Genomic DNA, 18,950 nt, shown 5'->3' with positions numbered 1-18,950 from the left:
TTTCCTGATGGTTTTAAAAGAAAACTACTCCACTGTATTTGACTTGCACCCTCCCTCTTCCTGTTTAGCTCTGAGAGTTTGTTTCATATGCTGTTCATATGTAGGCTGCTAAATAAAAACATCCTGCTAGACAGTCATATTTGAACACCTCCTAATTTAACCCATTTTGCAAGCATTTAGCAATGGCATTAGCTATGTATGTATGCTTTTATACAAGATCTTCCTCCTTCAAGCACTTCATTTCCATGTGACTACATTATGTTCCAGTCAGTTTCCATATTAAATACATGTTCAGTTTATCTAGTTTTGACATTCAACCGTATGACCATCCTTTGTAGCTATGTTTAAAATAAGTTCCTTTAGAGTTAAACAGGTGGGTCTGAATATACAGTAGGCTATAACAAACTTTTAATAAGCTACTTAACAGCACACCTGTGGTTAAGGCTAATTAGCTAAAATCAGTTTAAGCCCTTTTAGAAGAAATGAGTTTGTCCACCTTTTAAAAAGCAGGCTTCACATCATTGAGAACACTTAATGTAGTTGAGGAAATGTTATTTTTCTTAGCTTTGTCCTATAACGATATGACTGACAGCACATTTTAACTTAATTTGTCACCAAATTGAGTTTGGAGACTTAACGGACCAGTGGTTACCATGGCACCGGCATCATATTAAACGTTTGGGGCAACTGCTCTCTGTACAGTCATTCTTGAGCTAGCTAGCCACCTAGCCTGTTAGCAAGCCCCCCCTCCGTTCACCTCTTACGCAAAAAGCATAGCCGGAGTGTGATTTGGTAGACTCAGCCCTCCCTCTTCGCGGGTAACTTATTACGGGAGTTAGCAGGCGGAGCTGGTTTCCCTGAGAGACAGATTGTGTGGTATTATTGGAGGAGTCTGGTACGAAGCTGTCCTTTCGCGTTTCCTGTGGGGGACAGTTAACAGTCTGAGCTCCAAGTAACGTTACCTGACCCAAACCGTTAAATCAAGCCCACCGAAAACGGGCGAAATCCCCGGGGACTTATTAATATGTCGGGAAACAAAGACAGCGACGGAGGATGGAAGTCATTCGTGTGGAATTCAGAGAAAAGGGAGTTTCTGGGACGAACTGGGAGCAGTTGGTGTAAGTATTCCTGTCTTTATTTGACTGAACTTAGAAGCTAGCTACCGTGTCGAGACGGCGGTCCAATGTCAGAGAAACAGTGATGGAGGTTAAGTTGGCCGTTTGGCCGAGCGAGTGGAGACTGTCGGAGCCCTGTGGGGGGGTTCCCTCTGTTTTCTGACTGAGAAACAGCAGCACCTGTTAGATCCGACTGTCTCTGGCAGGCTGCGTCGTGACTCCGGTTTTCAATGGAGGCTGTGTGTAACGTTAGAAGTTGGTCTGTCAAATCTGGATCCAGTCATTTGGGAAACACGAACCGGGCGGATCTCAACGACTTGGCCTTTTAGACACGCTACAGGTCGAATATAGTTTAGGAAATAAGGCTAATTACGTTTAAAAATGAACTCGCTATAAATGAATTATGTGGCCCCTTTCATGCGTACTTTGACTGTTTAACGTTAGCTCACACAAGTTTGATCAAATTTAAAGTAGACAATTTGTTTTATGGGTAAAACATTGTGAAAGGAAACGATTTCCAAAGGCGTCGGCCATAACGTTACCGGGCCATTCATTAATAAACGTCCTTTATGAAAAGGTCATGTTGAAGGACAGGGACTGGGGTGGCCCAGGACTTTCCACTAATCCAAATGGTAAAAGTTGGGTTGGGTTGTTGCGTGCCTCATTGGTCCACCTCTTCAATGTTAGCCTCCTAATGAGAGTAGAAGACAACAGGACATTTTATTCATATCCATAATAAGCCGAATAGCTAATCTGTGGTTCCTGTGCAGGCCCGGCTACTCTGTCCCCCCACCCCTCCCTCCCTTTCACTCAAACCCAAGATTAATGAATCCAGCTCTAATCCTTTTACCCGTTTTCAATACTTTAAGACGGGGGAGTGCTCGCCTAATACGGCCGGGAGTGGCTGTTGATTAGATAGGATAATTAGACAGTACCCAGTAAGCTCGCTAAACCGTTTAACCCATTAGAAACGTCCATTCCCCCGTGTGAAGCCCAGCCGTGTTCGGCCAGACACCGCTCGGTAACACGGTGCTGAACCGATCACGACTCACATGTCTCTAGGGCCGCCCCTTCTCCATCTCCGAGGGTTTCACTGGAAGTAACGAGACATCGGGCGGCACGTCTTCGCCAGTCTAAAGCGCTCATCCATCGAAGCCTAATGGAAGCTCAAATACGTTAAAAGGCTACTTCTCTGCCGACAAATCCCGGTAACGCTGCAGCAGTGTGCCTTCACAGCCGGGCTGGAGTAACTAAAGTCAAGGGCGAGTTTTTAGCCAACTTCCAGGAGCTACTTTTAGGTGAAAATGTTTAACCACCAACGTTATTAATGGAGCTAGTAATGATAGCACTCGTGTGGTTATACTGTCAGTGTGCATCTGTTCCAGCTGTTGGTCCCTGTCGTGAGGTGTGTGTGGTGGGGGGGGGGGTGATGTCGCACTAACTAAAAGCGAGCGAGGCAGCTCTGAACGCAACAGGTATGCCCGGGCCGTGCCCTTGGGCTGATCAAACCATCGCGAGGCATTTACAGATGGTTAATTAATGCTAGATGATGTTTCAATGAACTTCGATGTTTGAATGAACGTCTGTTGTTTTCAGTACGTGAAGTACAGGAAACGGTGAGCCTCGGCGGCACGCCGGGGACCGCGGCTCCTGGTTCTCGTGACATTTAAGTCCGCTGAATGTGTCAGAAAATGGACTGCAGGGCTGAAACGCGTTGGATAGGCTGCCATAAAAACGTCAGTAAAAGTGGAGAGACCTCAGTGTGGTGTGAATGTGTTTCTTCACAACACGCTGCAGCAGTCTGGTGGGGGAGGTGCTCTCATTCAAACTGCCTGTCACCACCAGTAGGCCACTTTCGGAGCTCTACATGTCTGAGTAAACAGTGTTCACATCCGGCATTTCTGCCTACAAAATGGTGTTGTGAACTTCTGTCACCAACGTGCTCTCACAAAGAACTGATGCCCTGTCTTTTCAATAAAGTTCAGATTATTGGCTATATCTATAATCTTGCCCCTTTGATGCCAACATAACTGCTTTTAACCAGCTAAAAAATGTTATTGATAGTAAAAGAAGGGCCACAAAGGGCTTTCTCAATCAAACAATGGCTTCACATTATCTGACACGCCTGTTTGCCTCCATCTCACATGCATCCATGAGAAAAAAAATGAATTTGTTTTGCAAATATTTCTCAGCCATACGACATGTGATCCTACAATGGTTCACAACTCGCCAGCACGATTGGCAGTGCATAGTTTTCCTTCTCAACAGGTGCGTCTCACAGCAGGCGAGCGAGCTTTGGTTGCAGACGTGCTCAGAAGACAATACCTCCGCATGCATTTACGCTGGGAGCAGGTGCTGTGACAACCAGCAGCCATATAGGAATGCAGGGCTGTCTGTCTTCATTCTACATTCAACATTTTCTGATCATGATCACGTGTGCTGCAAACACTACTTGTGTGTTCTTAGTGTGCTTTATGCCAAAAGTCACAGGCATGGGGAGGGCGAGCCCAGTAAGCCAGGGGAGTGTCCTGCAGGCTTCTCAGTTAACAGTCTGTAGCAGGAGATAAGGCTGTGGAGTGGGCCTAGTTGATGCTGGATGTTATCACCCCACCAGACTGATTTCACAGAGGCTAATTTGTACATGCAACTGGAAGTGGGAAGACATTTTGGGAAGGTGCCACAACAACGACAAATACACGAGGAAAGGGAACATTGATGATTGTCTGTCGGTTTTCAGGAACCCAAAATCTGAACATGAAGCCAGAAGATTGGCTGTTACAAAAAGATCTGGCATCAAATACAGAATAGGATTTAATAACCAAAGGCTTGTTTCGTATACAGTAGGTAGCCTAAAGAAGTTTGGTTTCAGGTTTCCCCCCCCCATTTTGTTTCAAGGCCCAATGTTCCCATCCATTCCAGAAACATACATTAGCAAAAAAATGAAATCTTTCCATGAAGTCAAAATGTATGTTAATATATGAAATAGTAAAATTTCTCCCAGAGGAGCAATGGAGATCAGATGAACCTGTTACTGCAAAAAGAGAAGTAGGATCAGACTAAACTCTAAATTGAGGGTGTCATTTGAGCTTGGGTTGTAATCTACAACGGCTTAACAGTCCGAGTGCACATTTAACTGTTGACTTATCTCTTTCCTACTTAACCTGGCTAAAACCAGGACAACAAGTAACACTAATAACAAGTTTGAGTCTTCAACAATGGAATGAATAAAGCCAGAGAAAGAAAAAGTTGAGTTATGTGAAAACAGTGTGTTTATATGACAGACCTGTTGTAAGTGGCGAAACAATGGGGGAAGGGTCTGCGCGACAGGAATGACTAGTGACTCATCCTGGTGAACTGAGGCTGCAGCCCTCCTGCTGCTGCATAATTGGAGTACATTTTAAGTTAGGTTGAAAAAAGAAAACCCACATGGAGTCATTGTTGTTCTCAAATGGCTTCCCTAATGAGAAGAGAAAGGTGGTGGCAGATTGTGGAAGATCTATTGAACGCAATACACACTGTTATTCTTACCGCCTGACAGCGTTTGAATGCTAACAGTGTTTATTGTTTGCATTATGTTGTCTATTTACCCGGCACATTCACCTATTACTCCACGGTGTTGACTCAAGATAACCTTTACTTGTTTTAGGTTTATTGGTCATTGAATCAAAACTGTTTCTCTACTGTAACATTGAAAAAAGTTAATCATTTTAAATCTTTAAAATGGTTTCGCCGATGGAAAAAAACAAAAAACAAACATTGAATCAACTTTTCCCTGGTCCAAGGTCTTTAAATGTCTTATTTTGTCTGACCAACAGTCCAAAGCCTAAATATATTCAGTTCATAATGATATTAAACAGAGAAAAGCTGCAAATCCTCACATTTAATGAGCTTAAGTCAAGAGAACATTTTCTTGCATAAATTACTGAAAATATTAATGATCAAAATGGTCGCAGATTAATCAATTACTCTACTTTTTGTTGTAATCCTTTTACGTTATGATTAATAAAGTGTATCTTGTCCCCTACAGTTAAAATCCTCCTGTTCTACTTGATATTCTACGGATGCTTGGCTGGGATCTTCATTGGGACCATTCAGGCGCTGCTGCTCACGTTAAGTAACTACAAACCAACCTACCAGGACAGAGTCGCTCCCCCAGGTAAGGAATATATTCTCTATTCTTTTTTTGCCACTTTGAGTGATCTGCTGCGCTAATGGATGCTTCTGTTATGGCTAAAGCAAGAGTAGCTTTGCTCTGGGCTCTATCACACTGATCAGAAAGGGTTTTGGCTAAGACCCTGGGATGCTGTGGCTGTCTGTGGTTCGTGTAGTTAAAAATGACTGTTGGGGGTGCGCCTTTAAGCGGCTACTCAATCAGAGGTCTTTCTGACCTTAGATAGGTTCAGCCATTTTGTCCTTCACTCCTCTCTGCCAGTCAATGTTTCCACCCTCAGGCTACAGGGGAACTGTTGTAGCTTACACCCTTTGTGACTGAAACGATTCATGTGTGCTATGATTCTGTCACCGCCAACGAGTTTACACATACACGTGTGTGTGACAGTCCAAGTTTGTAGTTCATTCTTTGTAAGAAAAAAAAAGATTTTGTTTTGTCTCAGCTTAGAGGCCCCTAAGCTTGTTTTTCTGCAGAAACCTTCTAATCTGTAATCTTGTGAGAACATCAAACACTAGTACAGTCACATTACGAGCGTTTTGAAATTTCCTGAAAGCTTGGAGATGGTGCAGATTTTAATACCCAGACTTGTCTTGTTGTGCCAGTACTTGTTTGCACCGCACATGCTGTAGCCTTGGCGGTATTTTTAGCCGTCATTGTTAATGACTGGCTTCATGAACACGGGTTAGTTTGTCTGCCGATTTGTCTGCCAGCCGTCCACGACTGTTGACAATCAAAGAGCAGCCTGGAAGAGAAACAAGTGTGGAGCGCTTTGAGCTGAAGTGAGATTCCAGTAGTGGCACGATAAAGGAAGCAGTTAGGGAGTTGTTTTTTTTTCCCCCTCAGAGCTCAAGCCCGCCTCTCACTCTGGGGCTAAAAGTTTCCATTGTGAGAGAGACACACGTGAGAGTGGATGGGTGGGGGCAGGGGATCGGTGAACTTTCACAAGCCTCCGCTGAAATTCAGATTACTAAATGTTACTTCTCTGTGTCTGCATCTCAAATAACTTGAATCTTCCATAGAACTACTGCAACAAGTAAACCGATCCAGCACAAGGCTGCAAAAAGGCTCATTAATGTCCTGTTTCCTTTCTCTAAATGCCACGCATCACTGAGGCCTTCTGCACAAGGGCCGTGGAAAACTACTGCTATACAGAGCTGACGGGGACCATCGGAGGAAATCCCCAGGACCCCACATTGTGTGTTGTCCTAAGACAATAGACCAGCGACTCTCTCTGGATTACACAAAGAATAGCTCACATGATACGCAGTGTAGCTTCTGTCAAGAATTCACTTTACAAACAAAATATATATTCATTTTTTTTCAAGTAGTTGCATTTAACTCCCCTAGAATCAATATTGCCCCTTGTATTTTCGTTATCTTCAATCAAAAACAATTTGTTTTTCAGGTCTATCACACACCCCGCGCTCAGAAAAATCTGAAATTGCTTACACCAAGTCTGATGAGAGTACGTTCAAGAAGTACACCGACGCCATGAAGAGTTTCCTGGAGAAGTATAATGTGGAGAATCAGACTGATCAGATGAAATTCGAAGACTGTGGAGGCAAGTGTAACATTTATATTCATACAGATCCCTGATTAGCATGAGACATTCAAGACTTGTCACAGATATTTATGTATTTAGATCTGTTAACAATTTTCTAATAATAAACATCTAACACTTACATTATTATTTTATTTTCTCATAATTTAATGTAAATACTCATATGAATGCACTTGAAAAAAGAGTGTGTATAATGTATTTTTTATATATATATATATATATATATATATATATATATATATATATATATATATATATATATATATATATATATATATATATATATATATATATATATATATATATATAAAAAGTGTTGTTTTATTCCGTTTGCAGACATCCCTCTTACATACAAGGAACGTGGCAATCTGGACGGTGAAGAAGGCCAGAGGAAAGCTTGCCGTTTCAAAAGGTCTTTGCTTGGTAGCTGCTCAGGGGAGAGCGACCCCCATTTTGGCTTTAAGGACGGAAAGCCGTGCATCATTGTCAAGCTTAACAGGATTGTCAACTTCAGACCAAAGGTAGGTTTACTGCACACTTTACATTATAGCTTTCATTTTCATAGGAGCATTCGCACCAATAAAGGCCAAAGGGTTTGGAGTAAAATGAATGAAAATGTTGAAAGAAAGAAAGAAAGAAACAAAACAGTCATAAAAATTGTAAAGTTGAAATGTGTAAGAAAAATAAAGCTAGTTAACTAGCATGAAATGTCACCCACCAACAACATGTGTAAAGCAAACTGTTAGCTTAGTCACCAAAGACCCTTCGTTGTTAGATGTGTTATATTTTAACATTTTAGAACTTTCACTACTCTATAGAAATAAGCAGCACGAAAACTACTAGGGATGTAAATCAACCTTATTCAGTAGAAATAAATCAGACATGTAGGAAGTATGCATACAGTGCACCTGTTTTTAAAATGGTTGACATACTTTCCATGCATTTAGCTGCAGACTTACTACAAGTTGGATGTGATGGCTTTTTCAGTTTAGATGTCACTTGAATGCAGCAAAGACTTGCTCCATTTCTTTAAAGGGGAATTCCAGCGATATTACATATGAATCATCAAAGTCTGTTTAAAAGCGTTGGAGTTCTTCAACATATGTGAAAAGTGTCTCCCGGGGGAGTTGTGTGAATAAATGTCCTCAAGTGATGTCACTTGAGTCGGCGTCAGCTGGGGCTGAAAATTACATTTTGAAAATGACAAAATCTGAAGGTGTGGAGTTAGAAAGAAGTGATCTTACCAGGCCACTGTGGCCCGCTCCTTATCTTTGCTCGAGGCTATAGTAGCTGCCACTAGCATAACACAGGACCAAACTGTCTTGCAGTCAGAGTTGCATGGTGGGTAATGTAGGTGACAGATTTTTACAAAGGAAAGAGAAAAAAGAAGAATGCGTAGAACTCAAGTGCAATGCTAAATCAGTGGAGTACCCTATAAAGGACTTAACGAGAGACTGGCGTTCATTAATACCCTAAATTGCTAATTAGATTTTACCATTGTTAAAAGCTAACTACTATTTGTTTTACTAATGGAACCTTGCTGCGTTCAAGGAGGCAATCCCTCCAATGTTGACCATCGGGTTGTGCTGCCAGCCACAATCCAACTAGAACCACCAGCTGAAAATGTTGTTCATCAACCAGTCTCTTGCTTTTCTTTAGGCTCCTTCTAACAATCAGTCCCTACCAGAGGCTCTGCAGGCCAAAGTACAGCCCAACCTGATCCCTATTTACTGCAAAAATAAGGTACGTTTGACTTGACAGCATCTGGCCGTGAAGTATCACTACATATAGTAGTAGTAGTATATATTTATGCTGTAAAAAGGTTAGATTTTAATTCATATTCAACCGCTGTGTTTGCAGAGAGAAGAGGATGAAGGCAAAATTGGAGAGATCAAGTACTATGGCTTGGGCGAAGGCTTCCCTCTGCAGTACTACCCGTACTACGGCAAACTGCTGCACCCCCAGTACCTGCAGCCTCTGGTGGCCATTCAGTTCACCAACCTCACTCTAGATCAGGAGCTCCGCATCGAGTGCAAAGCATACGGCGCAAACATCGACTACAGCGAGAAAGATCGCTATCAAGGACGCTTTGATGTTAAGTTCACAATCACCTCGTGACCTCAGCCATGATGTGCACTCTCATTTGAAAAACAAATAAAATGTAGAGAGAATAAAAAGAGTTCAGATAAACCCCACTAGTCTTTGAACATTCATAATATACAGGACCTACACTTAATCTGTGTGCTTTACACTAGCTTTTCTGTGCGTTTGTCGAGGATTAGAATGTAACATACATGAGTAGCAATAGCAAATATTTATTCTACTGTACATGAAAATATTCCTTGAGCCATGGGATGTGTTCATCTATTACTGTAAAACCGCAATTCCACTACTGACGTGTAGCGAGCTGTGTTCCTGTCCCCAAAGTGTTAAATTGGTAAAGTGGTTTCGATATATTTTTGGAGTGTCCAGTGCTGTAGTCTAGTCCTGTTATCTCTCCTGTCTTATGTCAGCTTTAGTGGTCCAAGGTGTGTGCGCGTGCGCCCGTCTCTGTGTGCAGGTGTTACTTTATGTGTGTGTGGAGTGTGTTAATGTGCTTCTCTGACTAAGTGAATACTAGCACGGTACTCTGAACTATTAAGGCCCATGTTTGAGTAAATGACTGCTCTCCATAGTTTTTGTGTGTGTTTCCTTTACCCAATTTGTTCAAGTTGATTGTGGAAGGAAGTGATTTGTACACCTTTTATTTGTTCACCTTAGTTGTAGGATATGGTTTGATGACATTTCTGTTAAATACACTTACATCTGTTCATTCTTAATTCTTAGTGTAGAGCTTTGTGGGTCCAGCCTAGAAGACAGTGGCAACTCAGTACTTTGAAATCTGTTTTGCTGGAGACATCACATGATGTGATGCAACTTACTATTGAATGTTTTAGCCATTTTCATGGTGGAAGAATTTTATATTTATGCAGTTGTACATTTTTTTCAAAGTGTAATGTATGAATCAAATACCAAAGTCGCTGGTCAGAAAGTTAGAGAATATCAGAGGCAATGCAGTATCCCGTGTAATAAGATGTTTAGTTGGTGTGAAAATACTTAATTCAATGTTGAAGATCAAAACACTTGTCAGGAGTCTGCTCTTGTCACTTTATTTAATCTGAATAAGGCTGAAACAATAAACAGAAAAATGAGACAACTGTGAAGTCTTTGAATATGTAGTTACATGTTTTCTTGTTCCATTCACTGGTCCAAAATCTTGAAGAAATATTGCACCTGTAAAAGAAATGACAAATTAATGACAGTACCGACTGTATTATGACATGAAAAAGAACAATCAGAAAGTCCTTTCACTCTGATATCAGAATAATGACATTTTAAAATAAAAATATTTGATCAGAAATAAAAGGAATAGTGACGTTGTAAAAGTTCAGAGTACACTCTCCTCGGCACAAGCCCTTTCTTGACCACTCTGTCCCCGTCCTGGTGAAATGGCAGCTCAGTCAGCCACAGGCTAACGTTTAACAAGGAGGCGTTTGTCCAGGCAACAGATCAGGAGTGAACAGTGACGCTCGGTGGGTCAGACCCACTCCCTACAAAACAATGGTTTTGTTTCAAATTCCTCTGCCACTCTTGTTCTCCTCAAAACCAGGGCACGCTAAGGCTGCCCCAGCCCACAGAGCAGAGTCATAAGACCCGTCTACAGACACGGCTTCACAGAGTCGGTGGTTTTGTTCTTGGCTAAATGAAAGGTAGTTATTTATGCATGGACTGAAAGACCATGAGGAAACCTACGTGTAGGATCAGAGGATCTACACAGATGAAATAATGTGGGTGTATTCTACAGTCCATGGCGGGCACACTCAGTGACATACCACCCACCTCCAGAACACCGTCTTCAGGCATGTCTGTGCAGTGGACTGCGTTTTTCACTTTGTCTTTGCCATAAAGAGCACGTAACGTGGTTGGACGAAGATGCCGTGAAATTTCCTGTTGAATGAAAACATCTTGATTAGGATTCCTTCGCTCATAAAACCGTGAACTCAGTATGATAAACATAGAACTAAAAGAAATTACATGAAATGTATGAAAATGCAACGGTGGATGATACAGCGGCGTTTGAAACTGAACATCCTGTACTGTTGCATGACGTTACAAAGCCAAAGTGATTACTCAGCAACTGGACATGTGATCTAGTTGAGGAAGTGATAAAACAGACACTCAGCAACCTCAGCAACTAGTGGGATTGATTACCACTGCTTCCTATTCACATTTAAGAATTTAAGAAATGTTAACTGTAGCGTGATCTCCATCTCTTGCTATAATTTTATAACAAGATAACAACATAAGGTAGTTCTACTAGGCTAACAACATGATTTCCATGATTAAATTACATTAGTCCAGATAACAGTTTCCATACATTTCCATAGTAGCTCAAAAAAAAATCAAACACACTGAGATATAAAGTTCTCCTTTTCAAATAATAAGCACTTTTTTTTCTCCAGCTTTATCTTAAGTGTCTGTCTATTTCAACATCAGACGCTGCCAGGATCATAGCCAGGCTCTCTTTGCATTTTGCTCCTCCTGATGCCTGAAGGAAATACAATTATTAACTTCTAAAAGGAACGCACAGTATTCATAACGTATGGTGCTTAGGAAATAGTTGATATACATTGGTAGAAGCAAATCCTGTGATATGTTATGCTTTCACACAGGCATGTTTGATCTTGTTAGAGTAGTCAACAGGGTCAACATCGAAGCAAATACAATTAAAGCTTATCAAAGCCAACCCTGTAACAGAACCACTTTTCTCCTTTAATTAGAGAATCAACAATATAACAAGTTACAAATACATTCACGTACTGTAACATCATCTGAGATTTATTTTGTCACAGATTGTGTGGAGAAAAGAATCGGACTGCGTCTTACAGGAGGGTAACATTTCTTGTGGTTTATGAGAGCGCACGCAAAAGGCAGGAACAGGTTTCAAGGTCGTAAAGAAACCTAATAAAAATCCTTGTGGAAAACAAGTCTCCTGCTTTAAATGTCTGGTTGTACTCAACAACATTGAATTGACTACGAAAGAAGAAGAAAAGAAACACCGCAAGGGTCAAGGATCACGGGAACCGTAGATCCCCTGGGAACTACGGCCTACCTGAGTTCTATTTTAGTGTTGCTAAGGATGATTTATGTATTTTTCCTAAAAGGCAGGAAAGAAACATAACAAACAAGAGTACAACAAAATAAAATATAAAATACATTTTGTACGACATACAAAAGGTTCAAGATCTATAACTATAAAATGCTTTATGGTACTGGTTTTATAAAAACTGCTGGTACAATGCTAGTGGCATAGCTCTAGGGATGGCAATGGCGTCAAAGATTTAATTTCTGCACACTTTGGTTTAAGTCATAATATGTGCTAAACTATGGTTTTCCCATCAGCCTCAGCTGTACTTTGTGTTTGGTGCTAATGTTAGCACGCTGATGTTAGCGTCTAACTGATCCTCACAGAGCTGCTAGCATGACTCCTCTGCTCCAGCTTTTCGTTTTGCAGTGTCATTATCAGTGACAAGAGGGGTAGGGTAGCTTAGTTTAGCATACCAAATGTCTTGTAATACATTTTGTCATTGTAGTCCAGTGGTTTTGATTAACATTACAGGAAGAGTTCACAAAAATTGCGTGTGTTTTTTTGAGTGCAATCATCTGGCTAATCAATCAATCAATCAATCTTCTGACTGACACAGGTTAATCGATTGATTGCCTTCTTTCTAGAAGGAGAACCAGACATAACAATAACAGGACGCCTAATATGGCCATTCAGCTGTGAAATAACCATTGTCCATAAGATACTTGTCTGTGTCGAGGGTTTCTGTATCAGGAAGATAATCACAGCAGCCTGCATTCAGTAACTATCTGCAGAATGCAGCAGCTTGTTGTGTATGTGTCCCATGCCACATGAGACTAAAGGCAGTTATGGTAAAGGGGGAATTAGGGGGTGATTTACTTAGTGATAAAAGTAGTTTTTGCAAAGCATTGCTCTCTGTGATTGCATTAGTTGCCCATGGCTGATGTCAGAGTTTAATTTGATTTGAATGAATCCATAGTGGGCTAGGCCAATGTTCATGTAAGGACTGCTGGCTTTTGTGGACAGTAATGGCAAAGGCAGAGTGACCTGGTGGTCACATGACCGTCCAGAAATCCAAAAAGTCTCACGTCTTGCACCGTTGACTGTCCAACACGGTCACAATGCATATGGCTGGCAGGGGGTTTGGGCACTTCTTCTTTTTAAAGGCTCACTCCATTTCAGTCACTATGTTATCAAATGATTCTGCTAACCTTGCTCTAACCACTTACAAACAATACATAATAGATTTGTTTATCTGTACAGTAAATGAAATGGGAAGACGAAAGGCTCCCAGTCAGGCACAAATTAAAGCTCTGTGAAAAGTCAAAATCTTCTTCAAGAGTAGTCATAGTTTCTCTGTAAACTCCACTGATGTTACAGAGAATGAAAGGAGCAATGCCAATATTTAGTTACAATGCTCACCATTAGGTTTAATCAACAACAAAAAGGGAACAAAGGGAAAATCAAGCATCATTCTATTCTACTCAGATGGATCTTTTAAGTGCACTACAGTGCACTAAATTTAGCATAGTGGCCACTAGGAAGAGCTCATATCTTTTTCCACAAAAGCATTACGCCGATGGGTCAAAAATAACCAACATGATGCACGGATTGTATCTTAGTCTTGTGTAACCGGACGTTCAGGCCTATTTGATCATCTCTTACACTCATCATCTACTGTAAGACAAAGTGAGGCAACACAGCTTGTTGTGACCACCATGCGCTGCTAAGAGAGGATTGTAAAATACCATGTACACAAAGAAGTTTTGCAGCTTGTTCCTTTGTTTGTTCCTAGCTCAAACATGGAATATTATACCCACATAAGTTAGGAATATCACATCTATCAAATCCTTCTCCAAATCCATAAAACATTGGTTATTGACTAATCACACATGCTGCCATAATCCGGAATAATGTGCTTGTCTTTGTCAATGTCTCTGTGTGTGCTTATGTGCTTGGTACTTCTGTTTTGTTGATGTGTCTTCACGTGCATTTATGCACTTTCACCTGGGTCTATTGTATATGCTACTTGTGTTATATTTTTCTCATGCCATCGACATGCCAGCTGTCATGATTTGGAATAGTGATTGTCTTGTCTATTCTTATCTGTTCTTGTTTTATGGGTATGTGTTGTATTGTTGTAGCTTTTCTAATGTTTTAGGCCATCAATCTGCTAGGGACTGAAGATGAAAATTAGCCTGCATGGCTAAATCTGGCACACGTGCATGTTAAACTTTGAGCTCATGTTGATTAATGTGCGTTGTCCCTTTAAGAAGTGTGTAGAGGGGGCCCCACAATGCTTTATTAAGTTACTGATTTAAAGGGAAAGTAATGGAACACTATGGAAGAGGGTAGAGAGAACAGCCTGGGTCAAAAGGACTGGCTAACAGAGGACCGTTGTGTCTCTCCCCTCTGATATCAGGACACATCACAAGACACAGCACAATCTTGTGACTCAGGCAGCTAAGGGTGTGGAGGTGTGAACACATGAGGATCCTTTATGGCAAGATAGATGACGCCTAGTTAAAAGCGCAATATCTTGTATCGTATATTTAAATGCTTCTGTTCTTTTCCTTGAGGGTTTAATTTATCTACCATCAACTCTATGATAAAGTGTGTTTGAGGTTACTTAATGAATGAGTCAATGAGTTCTTATCACAACCTTAGGTTCTGCGACTTGAACAGCTGAAAGTCTGGACCCCGATTATAAGACAACCCCACTTTTTCCCTGTCTTGTACTCAGACCCATACTGTACTTAACATTTTGACCTCTTCACACAGTTTACAGTGTTTGTCCAGTCCAGCCTGTCAGCCTGATAATGACGTCTAGAATGTCTTCACACACTGCACTTTGGTACGTAGCAGAACAATGTTACATGGACACACACACGACCTGTAGGTGCCCTCATCAGCTAGCCTCTTACACACTGATCTAGCCTACAACAGTTCGCCTCTGACATCTCAGTGACTTTCCATTTATCTTGTGTATCAGATGACTGAACACCACTGAAGGGTAAGGTGAGTGTGAGGTTGTGGAGTTATGAAACTGCTTCAACTCCCAGTTAGTCAGTTGAGTATGAATCAATCAAGGAGGTTACAGAGGCTTTAATGGAGGAAACAAACCACAGCAGGTGAAGAAGAGAACCTCTGGCAGCAGCCTAAACTATACAAAATGTAGTGGGAAATTTAACAGTAAATACTGTATTGATTTCCCCTCATATAAACTGATGCCACTTTAGATATGACCCAAGTCATCTAGCAAATAAGTTGTTTTTCTTCAAAAATGTACGTTCTCAAGATAAGTTGAAAGATGATACAATCACACAAACATTGTGCACATGGAGTCTTTTAAGTGTTGCGAGTAATAAACTCAACAGGCGGCAGATCTGAAGAGGGGAACTATAATAAAATAACGGAGGGCGGTTTCAAAGGCTTAATTATTTTGGCATCAATGAGCTGTGGTGTCTGTGTCATGGAAATCATTAGCCAATTACCATCCCCTTTCCTGCTCCGTGGCTGCAATGTCAGTCACATTTTGACAGTGGTCTGAAGTACTCATGGTTATGGACAGAAAGCATATCAAAAGAATAAAACAAAATCAGTAAAAAATAATCAGAAACATAGGAATTGACAAGTCATAAAAAAGTGGAATTATTTTAAACTAGATTGCACACTGAGTCATGGACAACTGCTGAACAACAAGGCAATTGTGAAGGTGTGTAATCACTCATTTTTATGGTGGCAGAGTGACGTCTTATCATTAGATTTCACATCACGCACTAGCTCAGCCCTGCAGCACTGGTTCCACACCAGTGCTTTTTTTTTCTTCTTTTATCTAGTCACAAAAGCCACACAATCTTTACAATTTACACTGAGCAAAGGCTAAAACTACATTCTCCAATTCATCATGAGTTTATTTGGTCCGATTCAGGAATAAAAATCAAAGGAGGATGATGGATGGATAACCCTTTTCAGATGATACATTAATTTTCACCACACTTAACCACACGTTTGACGCATTACTTGTCGGACAGGCTTCTAGTATAGAATATAATGAGGAAATAGGAATATAATATTTAATATAATTTGACTCACAGGATCGGCGGGCCCACAGAGTTCCCTGAATGACTGCGGTACGTCGGTGCCATGGATCTCTAGGACCATGCAGGGTCCAGAACACAGCTCGGTCACCATACTCTGAAGGGAGAAAGAAATTAAAATTATACTCAATATCTCTATAACTCAACTTAAACCATTTGGTTATGAACACAATATGTGAGATTTTGCCACTCTTCAAGATCTTCACAAAAGATTGGGTAATGCTTGTGTTTTTATTATCAAAAGTAACAATTGACAGAACTGTGATGCAGGCACTTGCTATGATGGCACAACAACGTAGTGTTTATACTCACAGGATACTCTGTGACAACACCTTTGTAAACTTCATAGAATTCTTCTGCATTGGCCCGGTCCACATTGAACTGTGAAGAGGAAATATTATGAATGACAATATGTTTTCAAAATGGAATATAGACAATGCACTCCATGAAATGGAGAAAATGAAATCAGCCAGAATGAAGAAATTCCTCTTGATCAAATGGAAATACTTCACTTTGTGTATGTTACTTTGAATTGTAAAAATGGCTCCATTATCACAAAAGACCTTTTGTAATTTCCATAAAAAGTAATAACTAATGTACTAAGAACATCAAAACTGTGAAATCACATCCTTTTAACAAAGACACTTTGTTAAATTAGTGCATTAATTATTAATATTCTACTTACTTTATTCCCATTAATGCACAACAGATTCTGCATGTGGCTACAGAGATAAAACCAAGATTGATTTATTTTTGTCCTACGGGCCGGCCCAGAATGTGCATCACTTATGATGTGGCAAAAATAAATGGAGTGAGCGAGGTCACTGTTCGCCGCAGTTGAATTGTGAGGCACGGTTGGATCAGAGAAAGTGAGAGCCGTGCACATAATGGTTACATGGGTAAAGCTAGGATACATGGGCATATGCGCTTAGGTCAAATAACACTATAATATATATAATATCAGTGTTTCCGTAGGTTAGTGGAAGATATAGGTGCACGTATTTGGCCAAACAAACGTATTTTCACATCATCTCGGACCCTTATTATCACCATATCTCTGTCTAAAATGTTGGAAAAGCTAAAGCATATAATAAATAAATAACACTCAAAAAGCCAAAACAAAACTTGCTAAAGAATACCACTGGGTTTCCAACTACAATCATTAGATCTGAGAAAAGTAATTTAGTTAACTTTGATACTTTACATTATTTGACTAAGTGGTGCCCAAAACAGCGGTGCTGCACCCAAGCCTTATAATGGTATGGAAAACCCTATATGTATCTCATTTAATTCCTATTAGGGTAGTGAAAGGATAACTTCATTTTTTACCACAGAAATGTGAATCAACAAGACCATAGCACACAGAAGGACAGGAGAATTGCTAAAGTTTTACCATCTGAAGGGCTGAGATTTCAAATCCAGCTGCAGATATGGAGTTCAGGATCTTTCCAGTCAGACCTGCGAACACATCAAAGCTGATCTTATCTACAGGCTTTCCCTTATTTAACACAGACTGCGTAGCAAGGTGTTTATTGCTACAATAAACTCTTCAATGTGATCCTCAGCAAATCATTTCTTTCTCAGCTTTCACGGTTAATGCAAGTAAAACCCAACAAAATTCAGTCATTGTTGTTAATTTAATAAATGACTAAGTTTAATATCACAGGATGTGCTGTGAAGCCCTTATACTGCTCCGCTTCAAACATAAAAATGTTATCTTATGGATTAGTGACCTTAGATTGTCTGTCTCCTTTGGACCTAGTACAGGGAGATTGTCTTACCGATGTCCTGTCAATAAGTAGAGGAGACCAGACCTTCAACGCTCTAGCTATTGTCACCGCAGTGCATTGTTGTAAAAATGGTACGACCACAGTGACAAAGGTGCAACAGTGACAGTGAAGGTCAGACTGCTGCAGACACACGTAATTGAAAGAGGGCGCCAGTCTCATAATCTCAGTCTGACATCCTGATAAAAAGGCAGCCAGAGTCCGCGCCAGGCAGGATACCAGGTGTCTACAATTTCTATTAATTGTAAATGTTGCCTTGTGTAATCATGACTTTCAGTTTGGATCAGGCGCTGATAAATTTCTCTCTAATTTGTGTAATCGTACGGTCACAGTCCACTGGTGTGTATTTTAGGTAAAGCAACCACCTACTGAGTCCTCTGTGCCCTCCCCTGGCAGCAGCCAGCAGCCAGCAGCCAGCAGCCTGCCTAGGATAGGCACACAATCTGCACAGCTCCCAAAAGCAGCTGGTGCTGTTGCTAGGAGATCGGTTTCTGGGTGCCTGGCAACAGAGGCTTCTCTATTCCAGTCATGTCTGAGTGCATTTTCAGGCACAACTTCCCTAATCATCACTGTGATTGGCTGTGCCTTGCACACGTAGCTGAAGCGTATTTTGGCCACCTAATGGATCTTCAAGGTAAATCAAAGCAAGTTTTTTGATATTTTTTGTCTTTGAACTGACCCAGTTTGGGTTCAGCTGGTCAAACCCCTCAGACTGGGTTACTATTTTTTGGCCCAGACCCCAAGTATGACCTCACGTCTGAAGGTAAACATTGAGTTGTCACATTGGAACTGTGACAGTACTAGAATTTGAGCAGTTTAGGACTTTTTTAACAATGCCAAACCTTTGTAAGCAGGCCAAAAAAACAAAGCCAGAATTATTCTTTTGAGCTAGGCTTTGGCTTTTTTGCTACAATAGCGTTAGATTTTCTACCAGGCTATTCTGTAAAATGGACTAAAAATGAAGTCAGGCGTCAGATGAGTCAAGAGATTGTTAAGAGCGATGGCGATACCTGCTGCCGCACTAAACACCTGCAAATTGTGGCCAACTGGTCTACCAAGTTATTGAAGCGTCTCACCTCAAATTTACTCTG

General features: G+C 40.8%; 2 protein-coding genes across 2 annotated transcripts in view; one reads left to right on the top strand and one right to left on the bottom strand.

Annotated features, from left to right (window-relative positions):
• The first annotated feature begins 755 nt into the window (after positions 1 to 755).
• Positions 756 to 10,040, top strand: atp1b1a (ATPase Na+/K+ transporting subunit beta 1a). The gene is made up of 6 exons (XM_032526790.1): positions 756 to 1,118; positions 5,143 to 5,271; positions 6,692 to 6,847; positions 7,184 to 7,368; positions 8,507 to 8,590; positions 8,708 to 10,040. Exons 1-6 carry the CDS (start codon positions 1,025 to 1,027, stop codon positions 8,963 to 8,965), a joined length of 906 nt encoding a protein of 301 aa, XP_032382681.1. The 5' UTR covers positions 756 to 1,024; the 3' UTR covers positions 8,966 to 10,040.
• Positions 9,540 to 18,950, bottom strand: part of nme7 (NME/NM23 family member 7) — a 17,294-nt gene continuing 7,883 nt past the window's right edge. Inside the window, exons 8-12 of the mRNA XM_032526771.1 lie at positions 17,466 to 17,530; positions 16,385 to 16,453; positions 16,068 to 16,169; positions 10,727 to 10,834; positions 9,540 to 10,120 (exon numbers count right to left, since the gene is read on the bottom strand). Coding sequence (XP_032382662.1) covers positions 10,088 to 10,120; positions 10,727 to 10,834; positions 16,068 to 16,169; positions 16,385 to 16,453; positions 17,466 to 17,530 — 377 coding nt within the window. The 3' untranslated portion in view covers positions 9,540 to 10,087. The remainder of the gene's footprint in view (positions 10,121 to 10,726; positions 10,835 to 16,067; positions 16,170 to 16,384; positions 16,454 to 17,465; positions 17,531 to 18,950) is intronic.

This window comes from Etheostoma spectabile, chromosome 9, assembly GCF_008692095.1.
Source record: "Etheostoma spectabile isolate EspeVRDwgs_2016 chromosome 9, UIUC_Espe_1.0, whole genome shotgun sequence".
In the NCBI taxonomy this organism is placed as follows: domain Eukaryota; kingdom Metazoa; phylum Chordata; class Actinopteri; order Perciformes; family Percidae; genus Etheostoma; species Etheostoma spectabile.
This window is presented reverse-complemented; position numbering and strand designations above follow the sequence as displayed.

Bases quoted from the DNA above. Each gene is read 5' to 3' on its own strand.
- atp1b1a (XM_032526790.1), top strand. From the start codon at position 1,025: ATGTCGGGAAACAAAGACAGCGACGGAGGATGGAAGTCATTCGTGTGG. The intron at 5,272-6,691 runs GTAAGGAATATA...TTTGTTTTTCAG, and splicing joins GGACAGAGTCGCTCCCCCAG to GTCTATCACACACCCCGCGC. The intron at 7,369-8,506 runs GTAGGTTTACTG...GCTTTTCTTTAG, and splicing joins TTGTCAACTTCAGACCAAAG to GCTCCTTCTAACAATCAGTC.